Source organism: Myotis brandtii, unplaced genomic scaffold, assembly GCF_000412655.1.
Source record: "Myotis brandtii unplaced genomic scaffold, ASM41265v1 scaffold1326, whole genome shotgun sequence".
In the NCBI taxonomy this organism is placed as follows: domain Eukaryota; kingdom Metazoa; phylum Chordata; class Mammalia; order Chiroptera; family Vespertilionidae; genus Myotis; species Myotis brandtii.
In genome coordinates, this window is record NW_005354699.1 from 22,070 (window position 1) to 45,749 (window position 23,680).

The 23,680-nt window shown below is 36.5% G+C and overlaps 2 protein-coding genes across 7 annotated transcripts in view; one reads left to right on the forward strand and one right to left on the reverse strand.

Moving 5' to 3' along the window:
• PIGB (phosphatidylinositol glycan anchor biosynthesis, class B) overlaps positions 1-11,732 on the forward strand; it is a 28,487-nt gene extending 16,755 nt beyond the window's left edge. The window contains exons 9-13 of the mRNA XM_014534745.1: positions 62-273; positions 844-908; positions 9,050-9,263; positions 10,861-11,041; positions 11,358-11,732. Of these exons, the coding sequence (XP_014390231.1) occupies positions 62-273; positions 844-908; positions 9,050-9,263; positions 10,861-11,041; positions 11,358-11,495 (810 nt within the window). The 3' untranslated portion in view covers positions 11,496-11,732. The remainder of the gene's footprint in view (positions 1-61; positions 274-843; positions 909-9,049; positions 9,264-10,860; positions 11,042-11,357) is intronic.
• CCPG1 (cell cycle progression 1) overlaps positions 11,306-23,680 on the reverse strand; it is a 44,319-nt gene continuing 31,944 nt past the window's right edge. For 3 of the 6 annotated variants that reach the window (XM_005860196.2, XM_014534742.1, XM_014534743.1), the window contains 3 exons: positions 18,545-18,666; positions 14,863-16,271; positions 11,306-12,483 (listed from right to left, as the gene is read on the reverse strand). In XM_005860196.2, coding sequence (XP_005860258.1) covers positions 12,294-12,483; positions 14,863-16,271; positions 18,545-18,666 — 1,721 coding nt within the window. In that variant the 3' untranslated portion in view covers positions 11,306-12,293. The remainder of the gene's footprint in view (positions 12,484-14,862; positions 16,272-18,544; positions 18,667-23,680) is intronic. The other 3 variants (XM_014534744.1, XM_014534741.1, XM_005860195.2) reach the window with 2 other exon arrangements.

Sequence of the window (23,680 nt, forward strand, 5' to 3'; positions counted from 1 at the left end):
TGCCAAAGATTCAAACTTGGCACTAACACATTTCTGTTTCTCTTTCCTTCAACTATGCCAGTGGACTCTGGTTCAATATAATTTTTTGAAATTTAACGTGCTGCAGAATTTGGGGACATTTTATGGTTCTCATCCATGGCATTGGTACGTCAGTCAAGGATTTCCAGTTGTTTTGGGTCCTCACCTACCCTTCTTTATTCATGGCTGCTTTCTAGCCCCAAAGAGGTACCGGATACTTTTGGTGACTGTACTGTGGACACTTCTGATTTATAGGTAAGATTTTATTTATTCAAATAGTTAATTTTGATGATGTTACCAAGGAATTAAATTCTTCAAGAAGTAAACTGTTATCTTTTAGAGACGTATTAACTATTAGGGTTTGGTAATTGGCATTATTTAGCAGAAAAGGTAGTAATTATGTTGGACTCAGAATGAATACTTCTGTTATGTATAGTTTACTTAAGAATTATGTTCAACTTTTAAGAAGCTGAACAAATTTCATTTGCTCTTAGAAATACTAAAATTTTAAATATTAAAGGACCAGAAAAATAATATTTTAAAATGAAAATGTATGCATCTTTCTTCCAAATTTGAGTAATGACTTGGATTGGTAATAGAAATCCCTTTTTTAGAATGTAATTGTACTTTAGACATTGACATCAAATGTTAGGATTACTTTTAACACATCATCACCTTATAAGTAAAAAAAACAAGATTCCTGAAGCATGAAATTCAGTCTCAGTACTTAGAACAGGTCATGTTAATTATATTCCATTTTAAATACATAAGTTTCTCAAAGTATTGTGTAATATGAGAAAATATTTTAATTTTTTTTTATTATAGCATGTTGAGCCACAAAGAATTCAGGTTTATCTATCCAGTTTTACCATTCTGTATGGTGTTCTGTGGTAAGTATTTTTGTTCAATATAGAAAAAAATTACTTATATAGAAGTAGGTAAAAGACAGTAAGCTCTCATTAAAGCTCATTAAACTATAAAATATTTTCAACGAGGCTGAGAATTGCTTATTACAAAATAATTATATTTCTGCAGTATTCTTTCTGCAGCCTAAATATCCCTTTTCCTGTGTCCTGTAAAGTGAGATAAAATCTTAAGGACTCAATATCCAAGTCATAAAGATCCAGTATCCTTCTGGTGGTGATATTCCTGGCTGTTAGAAATCTTTCACTAAAAAAGTGATGGAATAATATGTCTATTTTAGAATAGCTACTTTCAGTTTATAGTTAAAACTACTAAGTTCTTTGTTTCATAAATTAAAATATATTTATAGCTGTTGAAACTAGTTTTTAATGCTTTTGATGCTTTAACACTCACTCTAATGCATATGTAATTTTAAAAGTGGTTCCCACCTAATTTTTTTGGCCCTTTCTCCATTTTTTCCAGTAGGTTATTTGCAATATTTTTTTACATGTGACTTCTAAAGTTTTATATCATTCAGCTCTGAAAACATGAATTTTCATATTAGTTGGCTTGGAAAAATTATGAATTGAAATTTTGCTAACTTTGCATTTAATTCAGAATAAATGACTGTTGATTTCCTTCAAATATTACCAAAAATCACTGGACTGGGGAGGGATGAGATGAGTAATCAACAGGGACTAGAGACAGGGCAAATACTGTCTAGAGAAGTTAATACTGTCAATCTTTTTACTTAAAAAAAGAACTCCAAAGAACGCACAGACTTAAACAGCCTTCTTTGACCGAGTAAACATCTCCTACAGATCTCAGATGCACTCTCTTCAATTTAAGTATTAAAAAACACTCTATTTATATATCTGGAGTACTGAAACCAAAGTTAATTTTTGTCATTACTTTTTTTTTTTTTAATTCTCACCTGAGGACATGTTCATTGATTTTTTAGAGAGATGGGAAGGAAGGGGGGAGGCATGGATATGAAAAAGTGACATCAATCTGCTCCCTCCTGCACACACCCTGACCTGGGGCTGCGATGGTACCCCCAACCTAGGTATGTGTCCTTACTTGGAGTCGAACCTCCGACTTTTCAGTGTATGGGATGATGCTCCAACCAAGCCACCCGGCCAGGGCTATATCATTACTTTATGGTCTTGCTTTATATACAATGCAGGCACATATAAAAATATAGTTACCTAACTATATGCCAAGTCTTTTAAGAATAGCGGGCCCATTTACCATAGCAAATTTGTTCATGAATCACTATTCATATTTTCTTTTTTTAAAGTTTCAGTTATAGTTAAATCAAGCTTGGTTTCTGCCTGGGTATTGTCAGACTATTGGAAGACAAATGTGTTTGTTGTTTAGTTTGGTTAATTTAGGAAGTTGTTTTAGTTTTCTTTTTATAATCTGAGTCTTCCCAGCATTTCACTTGTGTATCTTTAGGGAAAGACTGAGTTTTCTGAACCTCTTTCCCAGTCCAAAAGATGTCATCTTTAAAGTGTTAGGATCCCAGTAAATTCTTGTTCTCAGGCCCAAAGACTTAGATAAAATGCTGGTGAGGACTGAACTTTTCTTGTAATGGACAAGAATTAGACTTTCTTCCATACTATGTCCACTCAGAAGAATCCCTAAAGGACAGACACACCAAAACCCCTGACCTCCTCACAGGATATGATCGATCCCTAAAGGACAGACATGCCGGGAGCCGGTACACACCAAAACCCCTGACCTCCTCACAGGATATGATCTTTTCCTGCAGACACATACCTAAGGCTTTTGAGTGACCCAAAAGATTCTGATTCTTAGAAGACTCATACTTCCATTAAGAGTTAAAACTCTTAACCCTTTGCGGTCGTTTGTCTACTCTCAGCCACCAAAGCTTTTTTACCGTTCTGGGCGTATGTCTGCTCTCAGCCACCACAGCAAGGAACCGTACCAATCTTAACTCTATTCATTCATGTATCAGTTCATAATTTCTCTGAAAGCTCTTAAGTGTCTAAGCGACCTTGTCACGAACTAAAACATTGCCCCAACAAATCGGAGATATCGAAACTCAATATAAACAAACGCGGTCGTTCCACACTCGCCATGCAAAACACCGTGGCGAGTCAGTCGCCTTTTGAGAGTGAAGAAATCGACAAGCTTCGGAGATACTTCGCAGAATTTCAAATAAAGCGACACATGCCTGGGTTGTATGGAGGCAGCTATTGGATAGAGCTAAGATATTTCAAAATAATACTCCAAAATGGCAAAAAGAAAGTTACCGAAAGAAGTGTACTGCGAATCTGAAAGTAACGATGAAGAGTTTTATTTTGGCACCTTGAATACTGACTCTGACGTAGAAAGTGATAACGTTTGTAGTGATTCTACTAGTAGTGACGTAGTTCCAAAAAAGAATTAATAAATCTTGTTTATCCTTCATAATCTTGCATGTTATGTATCACTGCTCTTTCAATGGAAATTAATTCCGACCAGTACGACACCCATGTCCAAATTTAATACGACCGCAAAGGGTTAAATGCCAACAGGTCCCAACAATAGGACCAATGAAGTAGTGAACTCACCTTGACAGGAGTTTTTGGAACGATGTCAGACAACAGTTCTCTTTGGAGTTCTTGATGTTTGAGTCTTTTGAAACTACCTGAAATCTTGAGTTATACTGTACTTCAGATATCAGTTTTATTCTATTCTTTTGTGACCTATTTTGTGTGTTTTTTGTTAATCCTTACCTTAAGATATTTTTTCACTGATTTTTTAGAGAGAATGGGAGGGGGGAGAGACAGGAAACATCTTTGTGACCATGGCCAGGGATTGAGCCTGCAACCAAGGTACATGCCCTTGACCAGGTCGAACCTAGGCCCCTTTAGTCCTCAGTCTAATGCTCGCCCACTGAGCCAAACTGGCCAGAGCCTGTGCTATCTATTTTAACCTGATTTATATAAACATGACACCTCTGTTGGCAATTGCTGTATAACAAGCCACCTTAAAATTTAGTGGCTTAGCCCGACTGGTGTGGCTCAGTGGTTGAGGGTCGATCCATGAACTAGGAGGTCACAGTTCGATTCCCGGTCAGGACACATGCCTGGGTTGTAGGCTTGATCCTCAGTAAGGTGAGTGCAAAAGGCAGCTGATCAATGATTCTCTCATCACCAAAAGGTTGTCAGTTGATTCCTGGTCAGGGCATGTCTGGGTTGCAGGCTTGATCCCCAGTAGAGGGCGTGCAGGAGGCAGCTGATCTATGTTTCACTCTCACATCATATCATGGTTTCCCTCCCTCCCTCTCTCTCTAAAAATATCTGGGGGAAAAAATAGTGGCTTAAAGCTCCATTTATTTTTACTTACTATACTAGTTGTTCAGCTGGGCAGTTCTCATCTCCACTGAGTTCACATATACAAATGTAATCAGCTGCAGATGGGGTACACACAGCTCTATTGATCTAGGTGGGCTCTCACGTTTGGGGTTCAGCAGACTGTAAGCTAAGGCACCTCAGCTCTTCTGTGTGCGCTCACTCTCCAGCAGGCTACCTAGGGCTTGTTCACTTGGGGTAGGCAGGGCTCCAAGGGAAGGAACAAAAGTGTACAAGGCCTTTGAGGTGCAAGCATGGAACTGTTGCTTCCACCACAGTCCCAAAGCCCAGGCAGGTTCTCAAGATGAGAAATAAATTTCAGGCTTGTGTAGGGACTGGACACAGGAAGAGGAATAATTGGAGCCATTTTTTTCCAATCTGCAATAACTTTTCTTCTCTAGTTTGAGTTTCCCTCAGTCCTATCCAAAAATGACTCAAGCCTGGAAAACATATCTTCTGTAATTGCCTCTGATCCTTACTGACCTGTATAACCTTGTGCTGCAGTTTCCTTTCCTTAAAATAAAGTTGCCACTAGTCTAATAGCACTGAAATTCTTAGACTGAACCTGTCATTTGTGCTGGTGTTTCCAGCACCTGCTATCCATGCTGGGCTGGGTGTCTGTTTAACGTTTTCACCAGAGTAGCCAGTGCAGACTTGCTTGTCTCTTATTAGGCCACTTTTTTTCCATATGCTAATTTTTTTAATCAAAATTATGTAAGTGCATTGTTTCAAAGCCATAACAAAGCATTTTTTTTAAATGCTTCTACTGCCCTCTCTCCCATTTCCCCTCACCCGAGGCAGTCGCTTTTAGGTGGTTATTTTGTCATTTATCTCTAAATAAAATGCTAATAACACCCTTAAAGATCTTTGGTTTTGACTTTACCTCTTGACTTCTCACTATGGATGAAAATATAGCTTCTTTCCTTAGCAAAGTATAACATAAAATGTTGTATGCCTCCCTGTGTCCAGCACTCCATTATGGTTCTTTATGGTTCCAGGCCCATTCTCTTGTACATCCCTTTTCAGATTAAACCACCCTTTTTCTCATCCGAACACTGAAATCAAGTTGACTTACAGCTTTCCCAAGGAGTATTTAAAAATGAAAACATTAACTCAGAAATATCTGTAACTGGTAGAACTTGGTAATTTTTCTAAACATTGAGTTTTCTAGTAATTCTTGCCAAAGTGAGGATGCATCCTTGCTACCCCTCAGTGTTTGATGAGATCAGTAACGTACAGCCCCAGACTTCCCATCCTCTTCATTACAATGAACCTCCTCAGTCATTACTGAAGAATGCAGATTAACACACTAAATACCCAAAACTTAAAATGTGATTGTGTATATCAAGATACATTATAATTGGTGATTAGGAAATATGGCTGAATTAAGAAGAAACCAATTAATGAGGCACCTTCTCATAGATTTGATTTTAGACTTTTTACCTTGGAGAGCAATCAACTGGAACATAAAAGATTTAGAATACTTTTAAAATAGTAGTCTGATGAGAGTCATTTGATAAGAACCCAGTGTGTGTGTGCGTGTGTATTTATTTATTTATTTATTTATTGTCAGGTCTTTAAGAATCTCATCTGCCAACTTAGCGTTTTCTACCAACACGGGGAGCAGAAACCTTCACAGGCTTCACAATCTTTTGCTTAGGTGCTGCCTTTGTGGGAGCCTTAGCAGCAGCCATTGCTGTCTTTTTAGATGCTTGCTTAGCCTTTTTTGCTTCCTTGGCAGCCCTGATAGCTTGTTCTCGCTGAGCTTTCCTAACTTCAGGCTTCTGGTTCCTCTTGGCCATTATATCAGCAAGAGATGCACCAGTGATGGCCCTCTGGAATTTGACTGCACGGCGGATTCTTTTCTTTTGGATTTCTTCCGACTGTCCATGCCGACCCGCATTTTGCATTAAGAAACTGGAAAACCTTCCCATTGGTCCTGGCATAGCGCCGCCCGTGTCCGGGGTAGATCTTGTACCCACTGAAGCTGCAGAGCTCGACCTTCATGGCTGCGGCCGCCAGAGAGCAGGAAAGAGGGTGAAAAGCCCGTGTATTTTTAATTATAAAAATACTCATGGTACAAAAAATGATAAACCATCAGGGTCATCATCTAATCATCTGGCCCCATCCCCCAGAGATAACTATCACTTTCTTATAAATTCTTCCAGAAATGTTCTACATACCTACTTTTAAATATTTTGGTAGGCTCAGATAACAGGAGAAAATTAAGTATTCTGGGATGCAATTTAGCATTGAGTTAGCCACTATGTGAAATGAAGAGGCCTGTATTTTGACAGGTAATTCACATGGTTCATACTATGTCTTTGTTCTACTGGAAATTACATGAGGCTGAAAGATTTCTGTAAGTGGCTTTATAGGACAGAAAGAAAACGTGTGTTCCCAGAATCTTCAGTTATTGGAAGTAGGGATTTATATTTCAATTTAGGTAATGCTTACATTACAGAGTGATGACGAACTTTGTGAAGCTAGCTCATTTTAGTGACAACTGCATCTCCTCCTTACATGTATGTACAATTAAGTAGACTTACTGATGGTAGCTATTAAGATCTGCTGCATCTCCTCCTTACATGTTCAATTAAGTAGACTTACTGATGGTAGCTATTAAGATCTTGTTAATTACCTCTTTTAAATATTAAAGAAGCCATACTATGTCCCTATAAGAAAACCATGGATTCTGAGCTTCTCTTATGACTCAGTTTAGCTTCAAGCTGGTATCTTTCCTACTCTCCCTTTAGCAACATGGGGATGGTTTGAAGACCCTCAGTCATATTAGACTATTCTTTCTCTTCCTAAAGCTTTATTATTTCTCCAAATATGGAAATTCATTTCTCACTGAAAGGATCCATCATTCTAAAGTGAGCTAGCCTCAGAAAGTGAAATCACCACCAAGTAATGTAAGCATGACCTAACTTAGAAGACCCCCTTCAATACTTAAGAAGCTGGGAATACAAGCACATTATCTTCCTGCATTCGCTGCAGAATGCCATTTTTACCACCTTGTATTCACCACCTCGTATTCTACTTTGTACCAGTTGCCCAAGCTACTGTATCCCTAATGCCATAATTTTTGATAACACTTTTAATGATCATAGTGAACAAATTGTTAATGAGTGAACCATTTTAGAGGCCCATGGTACACTTATTTGAACATTCCTGAGAGCAAGTAAGACTGTGAAATTTGAGCCCACTAAGTAGAAAGCACGTCACTTTCAAGTTGTATTCAATAGTCTGCTCTATCTGTGGCTGGAATTATTACAGATGGCAGAACTTTTGGAACCCTATTTCCATTGTAACAAAGATAGTTCTAGTTCTCATCCTCTTTAGTAGGTTCCTCATTTTACCATTTCAAACATCTTACAAATTTGAGTTTTAAATGAAGGTTTGGGGGTTCTTCATCTGGCTATGTTTTTTATCACCATTCTTCGTAATGTTCTTTGGATAATCGCAGAGTTATTTCAAACAGTACTAGGTGAAATGGATGTGATAGTCCAACTACTGAATGAAATGAACCAGAAGTAATGTTATCTAAAATATTCACAGAACAAAATTGAGCACTTAAGATTTTTTGCCCAACTTTGATTTCATCAATCCTTCCTAGGCCAACTTTGTTAGTTGCAGTTAAATGGAAACAGCTCTAAATTAATTTTATTCATGTTCAGGATAAGACCGCTGATAGCAGTCATCTAGGTAATGGTCATAGAAAACTGTGTGTTGGCCCCAGTGAGAATTAGTGCTAAAATTTCAGGCAGGCCACAGACTGGATCCTGGATACCCAAATTCCAAAAGAACTATTATCTATTCTGTGAAGACAATGTATGTGGAGTATGAAACCTAATGTCAAGGAGCTTTACTAATAAGATTATTCTTTTTGCCCTAGCCGGTTTGGCTTAGTGGATAGAGCATCGGCCTGCGGACTGAAGGGTCCCAGGTTGGATTCTGGTCAAGGGCACACCCAGGAGGGGGCATGTAGGAGGCAACCGATCAATGATTCTCTCTAATCATTGATGTTTCTATCTCTCCCTCTCCCCTCCTCTCTGAAATCAATAAAAATATATTACCAAAAAAAAAAAGATTATTCTTTTCTAGTGTAATGGCCTGTTCTTTGATGGTATTTTCAACAGATTCTAATGTGCTCATTATCAATGGCTGTTGCTAGAGAGGACTGTGGGAGGGAGATAGGGACTTTTAATTTATCCTTGTTTGTTCTACCAGGTTTTTTTGTCACATAAAAAAAAGGGAAATTGGCCCACCCAGCGTGGTTCAGTGGTTTAGTGCAGACCTATGAACCAGAAGGCTGCGGTTCCGGTCAGGGCACGTGCCCAGGTTGTGGGCTCAGTCCCCAGTAGGGGGCATGCAGAAGGCAGCTGATCAATGATTCTATTTACTTAGCAACTACTATGTACCAGGACAGGCACCGGACATACCTTTTTTACTAATACTTGAAAAAGGTACCATTATCCCATTTGCAGATGGAGAAACTGATGCTCAGCAAAGTAAAGCAATTTGTGCCAGAGTCAGAATTCAAACCTGGGTCTGCTGGACACTCTGGCCATAATTTTTCAATTATATTTCAATTCCTTTTTCTATAAAAAGGTTAAGACCGAGATCACAACGGACAATGATAGTGAATTGTCAATTATAAAGGTGACCTACTGGTTATATATAACTTGTATGTCCATGACAGCATTACAGCTGTGCTACTTCCACAAAAGATTATAAAACATGTCATGTCTATCTTCATACAGGGTATTCACTAAACCACCTGAAAATGTGGAAGAAACCAGCTCTAAGTTTCCTGTTTTTATCAAATATGCTCCTTGCCCTCTATACTGGTTTAGTTCATCAAAGAGGTACTCTTGATGTCATGACTCATATTCAAGAACTCGGATACAACAATCTCAATAAATCTGCAGCTTCAGTATTTGTAATGATGCCTTGCCACTCTACTCCTTTTTATAGGTAATAAAAGTTGCTCCACTACATGCAATCATTAAGAAAATGAAACTACTTTAAAATTCCTTTCAGGTTCTGGAATTAGGAATTTAAATTAATTGATCACTGATCAAATGATTATAAAAAATTTGAAACTCCATATTTATTCACCGAATTTTAAAAAGCATTTATGTCAATTAAAATCATATACCACTTTTAACTTCAATATCCTTTTTAAAAATTTTAAACAATTTAGATTTAAGTAATCAGATTCAAATATAATATAAATTTTATATAGGTTATTTGCTGGTATTCTTAGTAAAGAAATTATCACTGACTTTATCACAGATCTTTGTGATACATATATCTTATATATATATACAATTTTAATCTCAAAACACTGGCTTCTAGTCCAGATTTACTGCTGGATGACTGTCCTGGTCTTAAACCAGTCAGTCTTTTTAAACTCTGGGTATCAGTTGTCTCACCTATAAAAGTTAGTGAATTCGATTAGATGATATCCTAATTCTTGAATTAATGTTTCTGGGAATATAACAATAACATTGTCTTAACTCTGCAGGACATTTAAAGACATACGTTTAGCCCAATGCGTGTTATTTCAGGAAGGTGTACTAGTTACTAATTGCCTAATTGTACAAGGGCAAACAGCTTTTCTGCAGGAAATTCTACACCTATTTAACTTAATCTTAATCTGGCTTTAAACAATCTTAAGTTAATTTTCCATGTGCACAGTCAACTTATCAATGTTATCTTTTTAAGGTAATTTATCATTTTTTAATACTCTACTTATGTCAATCATTTATACACAATTTGGAAAATTAGGATTACCTAGCAGAAGTGTACAGGTTAGATGTAAGACCCAAATATCCCTTCAACTTCAGCTTCCCCTACTATATAAGGAAGACTAAAGGTGAAAGAGGGACATTCACCGCCCTTCCTGCTCACATTAGTGGCAACACTGCAGAGAACATGCATTCTAGAGATACCAAGTTGCTTTCCATACATAGTTGCGATGTTGGATGTCATCAAGTTCTCATCAGAGGCTTTTTCAAAGTACACAATGCAGTAAAAAAACTCTGATGTCTCCTTTGGAATATAAGGCTGCCAGCTGTTTCTGCTTTGCCCATCTTCTCCAAAATTATAAGAGTCATGAAGTATTAGGTCTTGTGTGAATTTACTTTGTATGCATTTCATAGATAAAATAAACCTCTATCATATATTTATTTTTATTAATTTTTCCTAAGGCAAAGTTATAAACATGCTTTTTGCATGGTTCAAGTAATTGGCATTAACTTGTCATAATTCATCAGTCCATCTTTTTTATACATTCTCTAGTCTTTCTAGGCCACAGTAAAACCATTACTTATTTGGATGTTAATCAGTGAACATACATTGCTCTCTAATACTAACTCTTATAAAGGTGCTACTGCACAGGTACATGGTGTGAAAATCATATTCTCCAACTTTGAGAAAACTGCATTAAAGGCTTGCTTTTTCACCTAAATTGGAACCCAATATAGATTCAGATTTCACATTTTGTTATGTAAACACGATATATCTTAAGAGCAATTTGAAAACTTCCACAATAACTTTCTTTTCATAGCCATGTCCACCACCCACTTCCGATGAGATTTCTCCAGTGTCCCCCAGACCTAACTGGAAAAAGTCAGTATCTTGATGAAGCAGATGTATTTTATCAAAATCCCTTAAGCTGGTTGTATAAAGAGTTTCACAACAATTCAACGTTGCCTACTTACTTGATCATTTTCAACGTTTTGGAAGAGGTAAGAAAACATGAAAAAAGGGAAAAACAGTACTTTTATTTCACCTGAAGTTTAGTAAACACTCACGGAATTAGACAACATAATTTTTTATGGTCCTTTTTAACCCCTATAATTTTGTAATTGGCCTTTTCCCTAGACAAAATCAGCTCCAGTTCTATGTATATCAAGGTATATACATTACTTACCATGATTTAAGAAACTGCATTGTTTTATTTTATTAAGTAGTACAGGCGCAAATCAGAATAAGTCATTCTAAAATTCTTGAAACAGTACTGAGCAAAATGTAGCCTTTATTTACTTAAACATTTATTTCTAGGAAATCAGTGCTTTCTTAATTTCAAGAAACTATGAGAGAACTGCTATTTTCTTCCACACTCACTTGCCAGAGGGTCGAACCGGAAGTCACATATACATCTATGAACGGAAGTTAAAAGGGCAACTCTATAGAAGATGAAATTCTGAACTGTTTTTAGATCTTTCCCAGAGAAAAAAACACTGCTCGGTAAAAGTATTCAGATGCTGCTTAAATACACTAGTAAACTCTGGGTAAGATTCATGGAACTAGCAAAACACCTCTGAACTGCTCTACCAAATATTACTACTGAGGAAATGTACGAAAATTATCACAAAATATAAAATTGTATATTAATACAATGCCCAGATTTTAAATAAAGACCTTTAGTTTTCCTCATGTTGTAGTTTTATTGTTTCTTCCACAATATTCAGATGTGCAAGAAATTTCACAAGAGAACAAGTCAGCAAGCTCATAAGAAGGCAGCAAATTCTTCACAAGTCTACGGGCTCTTGAACCCACAAAAAGACAAGAAGCAAGAGTAAAATTATAAAATGTTAAAGAAGAAATTTCATCACAATGTACTTTTTTCAAGCTCAACTGCAAATTTCACACAAATATCAGTGTTAATTACACTTTGTCATGTATGACTTGAGCTTGCTTTAAGCTCAAACACTGAAAGGAAGTCTCATTTCATGCACAGAACCTGTTGCATGCCTGGCTTCCTTAACAGAACTATAGTTGAACATTTCCAGTGCCAAAAAATATTCAGCAAAGCTACACAGGAAAATGCAGGTTAGTAAGCTTTTGCTTGATGCTTCTGAGTAATATAAAGTCATCAAACAGATACTTAGAAATGATAAAAAGACATTATCTTGATCATTTCATCCTAGTTTCAACACAAACATTGTAGAAAGCATCCGTATTTGCTAGTTTTCTAATTTAACTTAATCCTGATGGTCAATATTTAGGATCAAAAGGTAACTGCCCCAATTCTATTTCAACATTTGCCATGTGTCTTCCATTAGTGCGATCATATTTATGCCATTTACCTTCCCTCTTATAAGGTTGTGGCTGAGGATGCTTCTGCTCTTGTTTTCGATGTCTGGAGTTTTCAATATTTACCGTACGTTTCTTTTTATCTGGCCGACTGAAAGCAGTAAACACATTTTTCATCTATGTTAGAGTTAAATTTATTTAAACAAAAAACAATTTAAATGTTTTTCTCCACTAATCTATTATCTGAACACTGAGAAAGGGTGTTAAATTAATCTGAAGTATAATCATAGTATAACCATGCCAGAAAGATTCAGTCTACTTTTATCCTATAGAAAAAAGACCAAAACAAAAAAACAAACAAAAAAACCACCCCAGAAATGTGACAATAAAATAATGAGATGTTTCCACTATTTTTCTTCCTTTCCTGAAAAAAATCAAGCCCTCCCCATTGGCTTCATCCCTCAGCAGAATTGTTTATATACTAGTATCACAAAACAAAATCTCTTTTCCCTCTTACAGCTCAAGTTAACCCCTGTTTACATTTACTGGTTTCCTCTCTCTCTATAATCAGGCTCTGTCACAGTGTTACACAACCAGTCCATAATGCCACCAGGCTTCTGTCACTACTTCCCTTGAAACAGTCCATAATGCCATCCATGGCCACCCAATTCCCCATCCAAGAAATCTAGTCCTTTTTTTTTAAAGCGTTCACGCACATATATTCTTTTTACTTGAGATCATCTTTGGATGTTCATGATGCCACTCTCTGGTCTTGTCATTCTCAGCCTTCTTTTCCTACAACCCCTCATATGTTGGTGTTCCCCAGGAGTCTGATAAATACTTCCAGCCTAGACTACACACACACACAGTCTGGGCTAGACTAATGGCCAACTAATCCTCTCCTTTGGATGGCAATAGGTTCCTCCAAGCACAACTCATTTCCAATTCCCCTTACTCAAAACCTTAACCCAGAAATCTGGAAATTGTTGCTTTCTACTTCTTTCACAAGAAACACCACTAATTTTACTATGTATTACTCAAATATCTCCCCCTTTCCGTTCATGTCTGTATTGTTTTAAAAACCACCTTAGCTTCATCCTTTCCAATAAATCCCACAGGCTACTGCCAGTGATCCAAAACACCATAAAGCACATCCTTGAGCATAAAATGTGGCTCTTCATGTGAGCTAAGTATTGTCTCTGTTCATACCCCAGCACTATCTTGCCTCCCTAAAGTGGCATGTCGTCACATCTCCAAATACCTATCTGCTTGGCAAATTCATTTCTCCTTCAAAAGTCAGTTTTAAAAAGTTTAGTTACTGACTCTCTCAAAAGCTTGTGAGCTCCTTCACAGCAAGAATTGTTCATTTGTTTCCTCAGTGCAGCCTCACAGCGCTTTACTCAGTGTAAGCACTAGATATTCACTGAATGACTAATGACACCAGTCTCATTATTTTACAGACACATTACTTTTATTCAGATATATAGGGTGTCCCCCAAAAATGTATACACACTTTGAATGATTATAAAGATGGTGTTTATTAATATACAGTTCATTTTAAAAATTTAAAAGAATTTACAGAAATGAATGGTTTTTGTCAATGCCTGTTTTCAAACTGATGACCATTCTGGTCCAGGCACTGCTGGTAACTCGAAGCAATGGAAAAGCAAACATCAAGAATCATTTTGTTCGCTATTTGTGTGCCCTCAATTCATCTGTTTTGTGCCGTAAACTTTATCTTTTATGTATCCTCATAAAAAAAGCCTACTGGATAAATTTTATTTGTTCAAAGCTTAGTCTGGCTAAAAAGAAAGAAACATCAACTGAGCTATCAGCTGTTAAAGTATGTATACATGTTTTTTGGGACACTGTATAACTATCTCAAATGTAAAAAATAAAGCTAACATTTGAAGATTAGTCAAGTTTTATATTATTGAATATAAAGGTGATAAGCAAAAGATAGTTATTTTTAGAAGTTATGTACAAAGCACACACATTAGAACTTGTGGCTTGTCAAGTTTGCCTCTTTAATCATATCACTACAATAATTCTGTAATAAGTGTATTAAATATTGTAATTTAGTTGGCAAATGGAATAGACAAATGAAAATAAGTGGGACATCCAAATCATTACATGTGACCCCTCTGACTTCAGAATTTAATTTGAATTGTTCATTCCTAGCTTCCCAAAAGTGAGTAAATAAAAGATTAAAGGAAAATTTCACTTAAGGTGATTACCTTTTCATATAGACTAAAATGAAAAGAAACAAAATAAGCTAATGAAACTATTTGCTTAAGTCAAACTGATTATATGAAATTTTCAGTTTGTAATAGCTATTAACTTGAAATTATATCTTTCAATTTAATTTATTCTAAATTCTCTGGCAATAAAGTACTTTTACAAATAGCACTATTTTTTTGTTGAAGTACTTTACAAATAGTAACTTCCAAGAAACTTATCAAATAATAAAATGCTATCAATCTATAAATGTTAAAAACTATTATAATAACATGGTGCTATGTAAACCGACCTGGGTCCATATGGAGGGGAAAAAGTGTGACCAAAGAAGTGTCTATATATATATCCATCCAACTTCTCAAACACTCCATCATTATCTACTTGATATTCCTTCATGTCTTTAAGATAATCTTTAACATCATTAACAAAGTCAGTGAAGAGCTTCTGATCATGTATAAAGATACCATGTATGAAAAACTGATTGATGAATTGATCAAGTTCTTTCCAATGATGAAAACTATCCAGTTTCTCTAATAAGTACCTTTCAATTAACTGTCTAAATTCATCTATCCTTACAGGATTGGACACTTTCATATTAAAAAGGTTAATGGATTCCTGTTGAGCACATTCAAATACACCAGAACAAGACTTTCTGAAAGAATTATAATTTTCACTACAGCCATGTTCAGCACTGCATTTCTGTGAATTTGTGTTTTTCCCAAATTCTTCAAAGTGAATTGGCTTTTCTTTCCTTCCCTCTCTTTGCATGGCAGGGCCTCTATTATTCTGGTTTTGTGTACGAGCCTTATACTGTGGATGTAAGTATTCACTAAAAACTGTTGGTTTTTTAGCTGCTCCTTCTTTTGTACCACCAAATCTTTTATTGCCCTTTTCATCAAAGATATTCTTGGTGGTATCTTTGAAATGTCGGAAAGTGGATTTAACTGAATCTGAGAATTTTTTCAGATTTTCTTTTACAGCTTCTTTTGCCTGCTTAATTTTTTCTTTATGGTGCCTCACAAATTCTTTGGTAGAATTCTTCATGGCATCAAATGTTTCCTTAACTGAACCCAAAAATGTATCTTTTGACCTATTTTTGGCCCTGTAGTTTCCTCTGCTCCCTTTCTTTTTCCCATCAGTTTCTTGTTTTCCATTTTGATCTTTTGCCTCAATATACAGTCTTTCCCACAAATCAGAACGCTGCTGTTCGAAGGTTAGCTTCCGTTCCAGCTCAGTGAGTCTTTCCCGTAAGATTTCTACTTCCTTTTTTTCTGTCAAAACATTGGGAGAATCTGGGTTGCCATCTGACTGCCTAGAGCTTAACTGCTGAAGTTCCACCCTTAAAGCCATGGTTTTTAGTCGTTCTCTCTCCAGTTCCCTCCTTAGCATCTTTGCTTCTGCCAATAAAGTCTCCCTTTGATTAAGGATGCTGCGTGTTTTCTGCTTTTCTTCTTTCAAATACTGCTTAAGTTTCTGGTTTTCAGTACCTAATTCAGTACTTGTCCCTTTGTCTTCCAATATTCTAATCTGTTCTCTTAGTTTCCTTAACTCTTCTTGTAATGAAGACAATGCTTTTTCTTCCTTCTCCAGAGATATTCTTAAATACTGATTTTCTGTATCAAGGCTCTTTTTTTGAGTTTCAAAGGACATCTTCTCTGCTTCAGTAAGGGTCCAACACTTTGCAAGGTTTTCCTTTAATGACTAAATTTTTGTGAAAGAGAAGAAAGAAAAATGGCAAGTGCTTTAAAAGCTGAATTTAAATCTTTAAGACATATAATTTTTAAAATCTTTATTGTTGAAAGTATCTCTTCCCCCGTTTGCCTCCCTCCACCTGGATCCCGCCCCACCCCAGGCCTTCACCACCCTATTGTCTGTGTCCATGTGTTTCCCATAGTCATCTGAAATCCTTACTGGAGAAAAGGAAATAGGCCTCCTATCTGTTGACTACAGGATTCTAATCTCTCATGAGAAGGCTCCTAGAGAGAATGTAGGCAGGACTAAAGGCTTCTGTGATCCTTGTGTGAGGGAGATTATTTTTTATAAAAAAGTTAAAGTGAGAGATGACTTTATGCTTCAAAAAATTCTCTTTATATATACTGCACTCTCAGAAGGAAAAAATTTTCAATAATCTTTATCCTATTTGAAACACCGTAGTCCTATGTAAATTAACATCTCTAAGTTCTGATAAATCATATAATTTCTCTTGCCCTTAAAAGTACAGAATGAATCTTGCTAACATTTATAACTAATTCTCCCAAATTCAAATAATCTGAAAAAACTAATCAGATTAGCTATATAATTCCAAGGTCAACACCCATGATTTAAAAAAAACTCATGTTCACCGGGCCAGCATGGCTCAGTGGTTCAGCATCAACCTGGGAACCAGGAGGCATGGTTCGATTCCTAGTTGCGGGCTCAATCCTCAGTGTGGGGCGTGCAGGAGGCAGCCAATCAATGGTTCTCTCTCATCATTGATGTTTCTATCTCTCTCCCCCTCTCCCTTCCTCTCTGATGTATATATGTATATGTATATATTTAATTCCTTTAAGAGAATGACAGTATTTTCCACTTGAAAAATAACTACCTGAAATGGATATTTCACTGTCTGGCTTATGAATCTTCAGAGAACAAATTAAAATTTAAAGTTTCATTATAGTCATATCTTTAAATGCATAGGCAGAGGCAGCCACAGAATGACTAGAAGGCACAACATTCCTTATCCAGTAAACTGTATATTCTTGAATTAAGTGACTGGTAAGTAGATCCTTAGCAGGTCCTCCATGAAGATCTTCAAAATTCAAACCACATTTAACAACTGGAGACAAAAGCTCTACAAGAACTAACTCAGTAAAGATGTATGCAGGGCAGGTCTCCTAAAAGTCAGTGGCCTAGGGAACCAAAAACCATAATGGTGAAAGAAAATGGCTACTCTTAAAAATATCCTCTGACCAAGGTAGGGAAAACTACACTATTTACAATTAACTTTAGTAGTCCTTCCCTGAAATGTGGGATTCTGTCTTCAGAAGAAATATAATCAGAACCCTTTATGGGATGGGATAAATACATAAATTAAGTATAAAGGAAATTTGGGGAAATTGAAAAAAAAATAGAACAGTTTATTTTCCTAACCTGATTTTATCTATAATCCCTACACCCTTCCCAGGAAAGAACTAAACAGGAGACCAGCTATTCTGCTGGTCCTCATAAACCCACAAATGTGTTAGGTAACTGGACAAAATGAACAGCACAGTCCTGCTGGAGTTAGGTGAGTTTTAGGAAAATATTAACATGCTATCTCTTCCATCAGAACTAACAAGAAACCTTAAAGGAAAAAAACTGGCTGATTATTTTCTTTGATCAAGGGAAGGGCTTAAGATACAAACACTCCTCTTTCTCACTGAATGAAAATGTTTTGCTCAGCTCTGTAAAAATACAGTTAATAATAATGTTATATATATAATATCAATTTAAGATAGGTTAATTGTAATATAAGTGATTAGGACTAACATCTTCGAAGTCAGAATTAAGCTCTGCCAGTTGCTAGCCTTGGGAAAGTTACTTAGCTTTTTTGAATCTCTTTCCAGTCTTTGAAGTGAAGTTAACACTTGCTTAATTCAAAGGGTAGTGATGAGAAATGAGAAATATTGTATGTGAGGTACTCACAAAAGTGACAAAGACACAAAAAGTATTCAATCAACAATTATTATTATTGATTTACCAATCTATACTATATCTGAATAGCATATTATGGGCTAACAATTTTTATAAAATGTACTAGAGACCCAGTGCACGAATGCACTGGTGGGGTTCAGCCAGCAGGCTGGCTGGAGTGGGGGGCCGATCAGGGGCAGTGCTGGGGTTGCCCGATGCGGGGCGGGGCCGGCTGGGGCAAGGGGCTGAGGGCATTCTGGTAGGTCCACTATTTGGTCAATTTGCATATTATCCTTTTATTATATAGGTTTAGTAGTACACACCTTATAATCTGTAACAGAGACTTGTTTCTGGTCACATTGGGAAAGATAGTCCTTCATGTCAATCAATTCATCTTCATGTATCTTTCTGATTAACTGTTGACGTTTCTGAATCTGAAATGTGCCTAAAAATGAACATTTTTATTAGCGATATATAACATATTATGATTACCAATATTTTGAAACGTAAGAAAACATTTAATCTGCATATAATTAACTAATCAAGATAGGATCATTTCCTTTAAAATAACAGCACTTCAGTTCTATAAACATTCTCAATATATAATAAACAAAGAATGAATAAGTAAAATCTCATGCTGTCATTCATCAAATCGTGGTAGATGAATGTTAATATAACAGATCAAGCCAAATAGGTTAATATATATTTTGTTTTATTTCTCATATACCAGGGACATTTAGGTGGTTCACAATCCTTTTGATTAAAACAAGCAGCCCACATCACCCTAACAAAGAAAACAATTTATGTAATGTTTTTATCTTACTCTATAAAGGCACTCAGGTCTGGTTTTGGGGGTTTGTTTGTTTTTATAATTAAAAGTCACAATTTTGCTCTGAGTGTCACACGCTGTGCTTTGACTCATATTTCTTCCACGCTAATGAAAGTGTGTGAAGATGCCCACTGGGGCACTGCACAAAATATGGAACGCTTCACGAATCTGAGTGCCATCCTTGCACAGGGGCCATGCTCATCTCCTCGGTATTGTTCCAATTTCAGTATACATGCTGCCAAAGCGAGCACTCAGCCCTGTTGGTTTTGAGGGATCTCTGAAGTACATCAATTAGTGCACTCCCCATAAAGAGAAAGCAAGCATGAAGTCTACTGACAGGTTATAAGGAGAAACAAAAATTTATTTTTTTCTTACTATATTTTACCTAAGTAATGTAACACAAACCCAAAAGGTAAAACAAGGAAAATAACTGGCTGTGATTATCCACCATTCTCAAAGCCCAAATCTTTTATGACTGGATTGGTTAGGTCTGTACTGAAGTATCACTATCCCTATCCCAGCAGTGATAAAGGGATCTTAAACCAACTAGGATGCTATCTATTTTCACCTTAAAAATATAAAATGTTAATTTGCAAAGACATGCATTTTCACATGCTGCTACATGCTTCATGCATGAGAAAAAAACACCACGAAATAAAAAATAAGGCAAAACGCGTTTGACAATATTATATCTACTGAGTGGCATAGCACTGTGTAAAGATATCACAGAGTTTTGTAATGAAAGGATGTAATGACAGTTTAGTATTTCTTCTCTTACAAATTAATTTTTAGTTTCTTCAGTACATCTTGAAAAACACTAAAAACTTTTGCCAAATTAGACAACTGTTACCAATTAACAGCTGATACTCTGTTAGGATTTACATCCTTTCTTTAAATTTTCTAATTTATAAAAGCATGGCAAATTTGTTTCAGTATTACTCAAAAGAATCTCAGATTTTTAAAATTGTTGAAATAAATACATCTGTAATTCCCAGAGTGACTGAAAATCTTTCTTTTCAAACTCTAATAGGATGAATTCCTTCGATCACTGGAAAATAACCTAAAACTATGTATTGATATCTGATTTGGGAGTACTATTACATAGCATATGTTTGATGACTGTCTTTATGTGGACTTTTTCAACCAATTAGGTTTTTGGTTTTTTTCCAAAAGTGAGGTGGAAGCCACTCCCTGAAGTTTTGGTCCTCCCCCCATACATACACATCTTCAGCTGCCTAACTATAAAGTGTTACTGCTCAAAGTATAATCTTTGGCCTTCTGGTACAAGCCTATTTATCTTAATCTTATTAGCCCACTGTCAGTTTTTGCTGTCACTGCTGTTAAGACTTCTCTACCAATCTCAACAGAGCTTCCAGCTGCCTGTAGGGCACAATTTTGGGGACAACTTCATAAAAATAAAATAAACTAAAACTTTAACTGTTGCCCTAAACCATTCTAAAGTTGGGTAAAAACAAACCAAAGTGGCTCACCATCTATTTATTTATCATCTAATAAAACTGTTCCCCATTAACACCCCCACCTCCAAAAGTAAAGCAGTAGCATACTTACTGCAATTTAAAAAACAAACCACCAATATCTCCATTTCCTAGCTCAAAGTTGTCTTTTCCATTACTAGTTCAATATCCCTTATTTCACCAACCTTTTCTCCATATGCACTATCATTATAATTAAGGCCCTGGTCACTGAATATCTAAATTACAAAACTTTCCGAATGACTGTTTTAATTTTCCTCATACCATTTTTCTTCCCTACACTTTTTCTCTAAAATTATTGCCATCAGTTCACTCTATAAATCAAACTCTCCTACCAAGTTCCAAGATGTTTTACAATATAACAGCATCCCACAGAGTCCAACCTTACACTCCATTATTTCTAAACATCAATTCTGCTCTAGCCCAGGCAGACTGCTCCCAAACCCGGCAAGTTTACTTTCAAGTTATCAGACTCTCCATTGCAGGAATGTTCCACTTTCCTTCCATTTCGCATAAGCATAATTAAGACCAAACACACCTCAAATCCTACCATCTCCAGGATGACTCAGTAAGTGTAGCCTTTGAGCTATAATTTGTCTGTTGTACATAATGTGGCACCTACTTATATTCTGTTATGTTGTTGTTCAAGAGCTGGGCAGCCTACCAATACTTAAAGCAACTTCATGAGAAAACTGAATCAACTGACTTTTACTAATGATTTAGAATATGGATAGCTTATGAACAAAGAAAAGTAAGGAAGATAGGTGCATCATATATGAAGATTTTTCTTTAAACCTCTATAAGCAGTTTCAGAACCTTAAGCAGTCACAAACACCTGTAAGTACATTATTTTACTATCCTCAGTCAAACTACTTTTCTCTTCCTTCCAGGATAGGTCTGAAAATCCAACATTATATAGAGCCAAAGTTGGTAAATGTTTTGGGTGGCTCTCTTAGTAGTATGTTTTTGTTAAATGATTATCAAACAACCCAGCTGGTGTGGCTCAGTGGCTGAGTGTCAATCTATGAACCAGGAGGTCATGATTCCTTCCAGTCAGGAAACATGCCTGGGTTGTGTGCTCGATCCCCAGTAGGGGGCGTGCAGGAGGCAGCCAATTAATGATTCTCATTATTGATGTTTCTCTCTCTCTCTCTCTCTCTCTCTCTCTCTTTCTCGGATATCAATAAACATGTATTTTTTAAAAAATGATTATAAAGAAAATGATTATGGTGTACAATGACTGACTTCATGGTGCATGAGAAAATCAAACTGGCTCTGAAGTCAACTCTAAAGAGCTCTTAAAGTGTTGAGATCAGTGGCAGAATTTTTAAAAAATGTGATGTAGTTTAAATAATGATCTTGAAAAAGTAATAATTATTCAGGTAAGTTTTTGTATATTCATTGAGCCAGTCTTATTACTATATAAACCTTCTTCATATTATGTTACTCAGTCTTTTCATATTCTGAAAAGTTAATTTCAAGAAGTACAGGAAAATGTTTTAGTAAATATAATTATCAAAGTAAATTTTACAAATGACCCAAATCCTAAATAATGGCAATAATTTCTCAATTTTGAAAGCATTCCTCTCTAAATTGGTCTTTCTACAAAATACTTAAAAGTTCATGCAATTGGTGAGGTTTTAATGGAATCTGGATTAACATTAAATTACTGATTTTATTTTTAGTAGGAAAAAAGATTAAGATAAGACCTTCTCCTTTGTTACCTCCAGGTTTACCTGTGGGGGGAAAAAATCATGCTCAAAAAATAAAATATATTCACACATTTGCTCCAGCTAGATAATAAAAAAGTTAAGTCAAATCTCATCACAACAAATTTCAAGGAAGGACACAAATTATAGTATTACAGTAATAAATTCAAGCAGGAGTGTAATTACTTATTTTTATTAATATAAAGTTAAATACAAGAAGAAACACATTTTACTGACTCTAACTTAAAACAAGTATTGACTGTCTTCAGTAAGTTACCTCACATTCTACTACATTGAATAATGTATTTTTTCCACAAATCAACATGGAGTATTTCTTCAATCTTTATATAAGAAACACATTGGTAGAAGGAACTAACAAAACAGGGATACTTCTGAAAGTTAAACTGTGGATTATGTAGTAAAAAAAAATCCTAAAAGTAGTTAATATAAGGCAAACTAAAATTTGTTGACAAGATCTAAGACATTTGTTTTAATTCTAATATAGCAGTGTGTGACTGTTCAGTTCTCACTCTCAGCTTTGTGCAAATTCGTATATCTATACATATAAAAGCCAGTGACCAGAATGCAGTAACGACCGACCGGAGCAACCAGTTGCTATGATGCCCAGAGTGGCCAGTGAACCCGCCCAATTGGGGGCGGGGCCGGCTGGCAAACCTCCTGCAGCGCCTCCCCCAGCCAGCCCCGCCCCCGATGGGCCCTCACCACCCCAATCAGCCCACAGCCTCTCCCTCCCCCCCGCTGGTCCCGCCCACAATCACCCCCCGCCGACCAATTGCCCATGGCCCCTCCCCCTAGTCGGCCCAGCCCTGATAGGGCCCCAATTGGGGTCGGGCCGGCCGGACCCCACCCATGCAGGAATTCGTGCACTGGGCCTCTAGTACCTTAAATAGGATTTCATATTTGGCCTACCCAATGTGACTCAGTGGTTGAGCACTGACCCATGAACCAAGAGGTCACGATTGGATTCCAGGTCAGGGCACATGCCCGGGTTGTGGGCTGGATCCCCAATAGGGGGCATGCAGGAGGCAGCCGATCAATGATTCTCTCTCATTACTGATGTTTCTATCTCTCCTCCCTTCCTCTCTCTGATCAACAAATTACATATTAAAATATTGAGGGGAAAAAAGATTCAATGGTTGGGCTCCCAAATGAAAAATAACACCACATGGAAGTCCTTCCTCTTTTTACCCAAGAGACTTTCACAGGCTTTTCGTTAAGATAATCAATGTATATAAACACTAACAAGATTAACAGTGAGCAGAGTATACTGTAATGCTAAACTACAAAACTACAAATGTTAACAAGGTAGGGGAGGGTGGGGGTAAGGAGGAGAGATCAACTGAAGGACTTGTATGCATGTATATAAACCTAACCAATGGATACAGACACCAGGGGGGTGAGGGCATG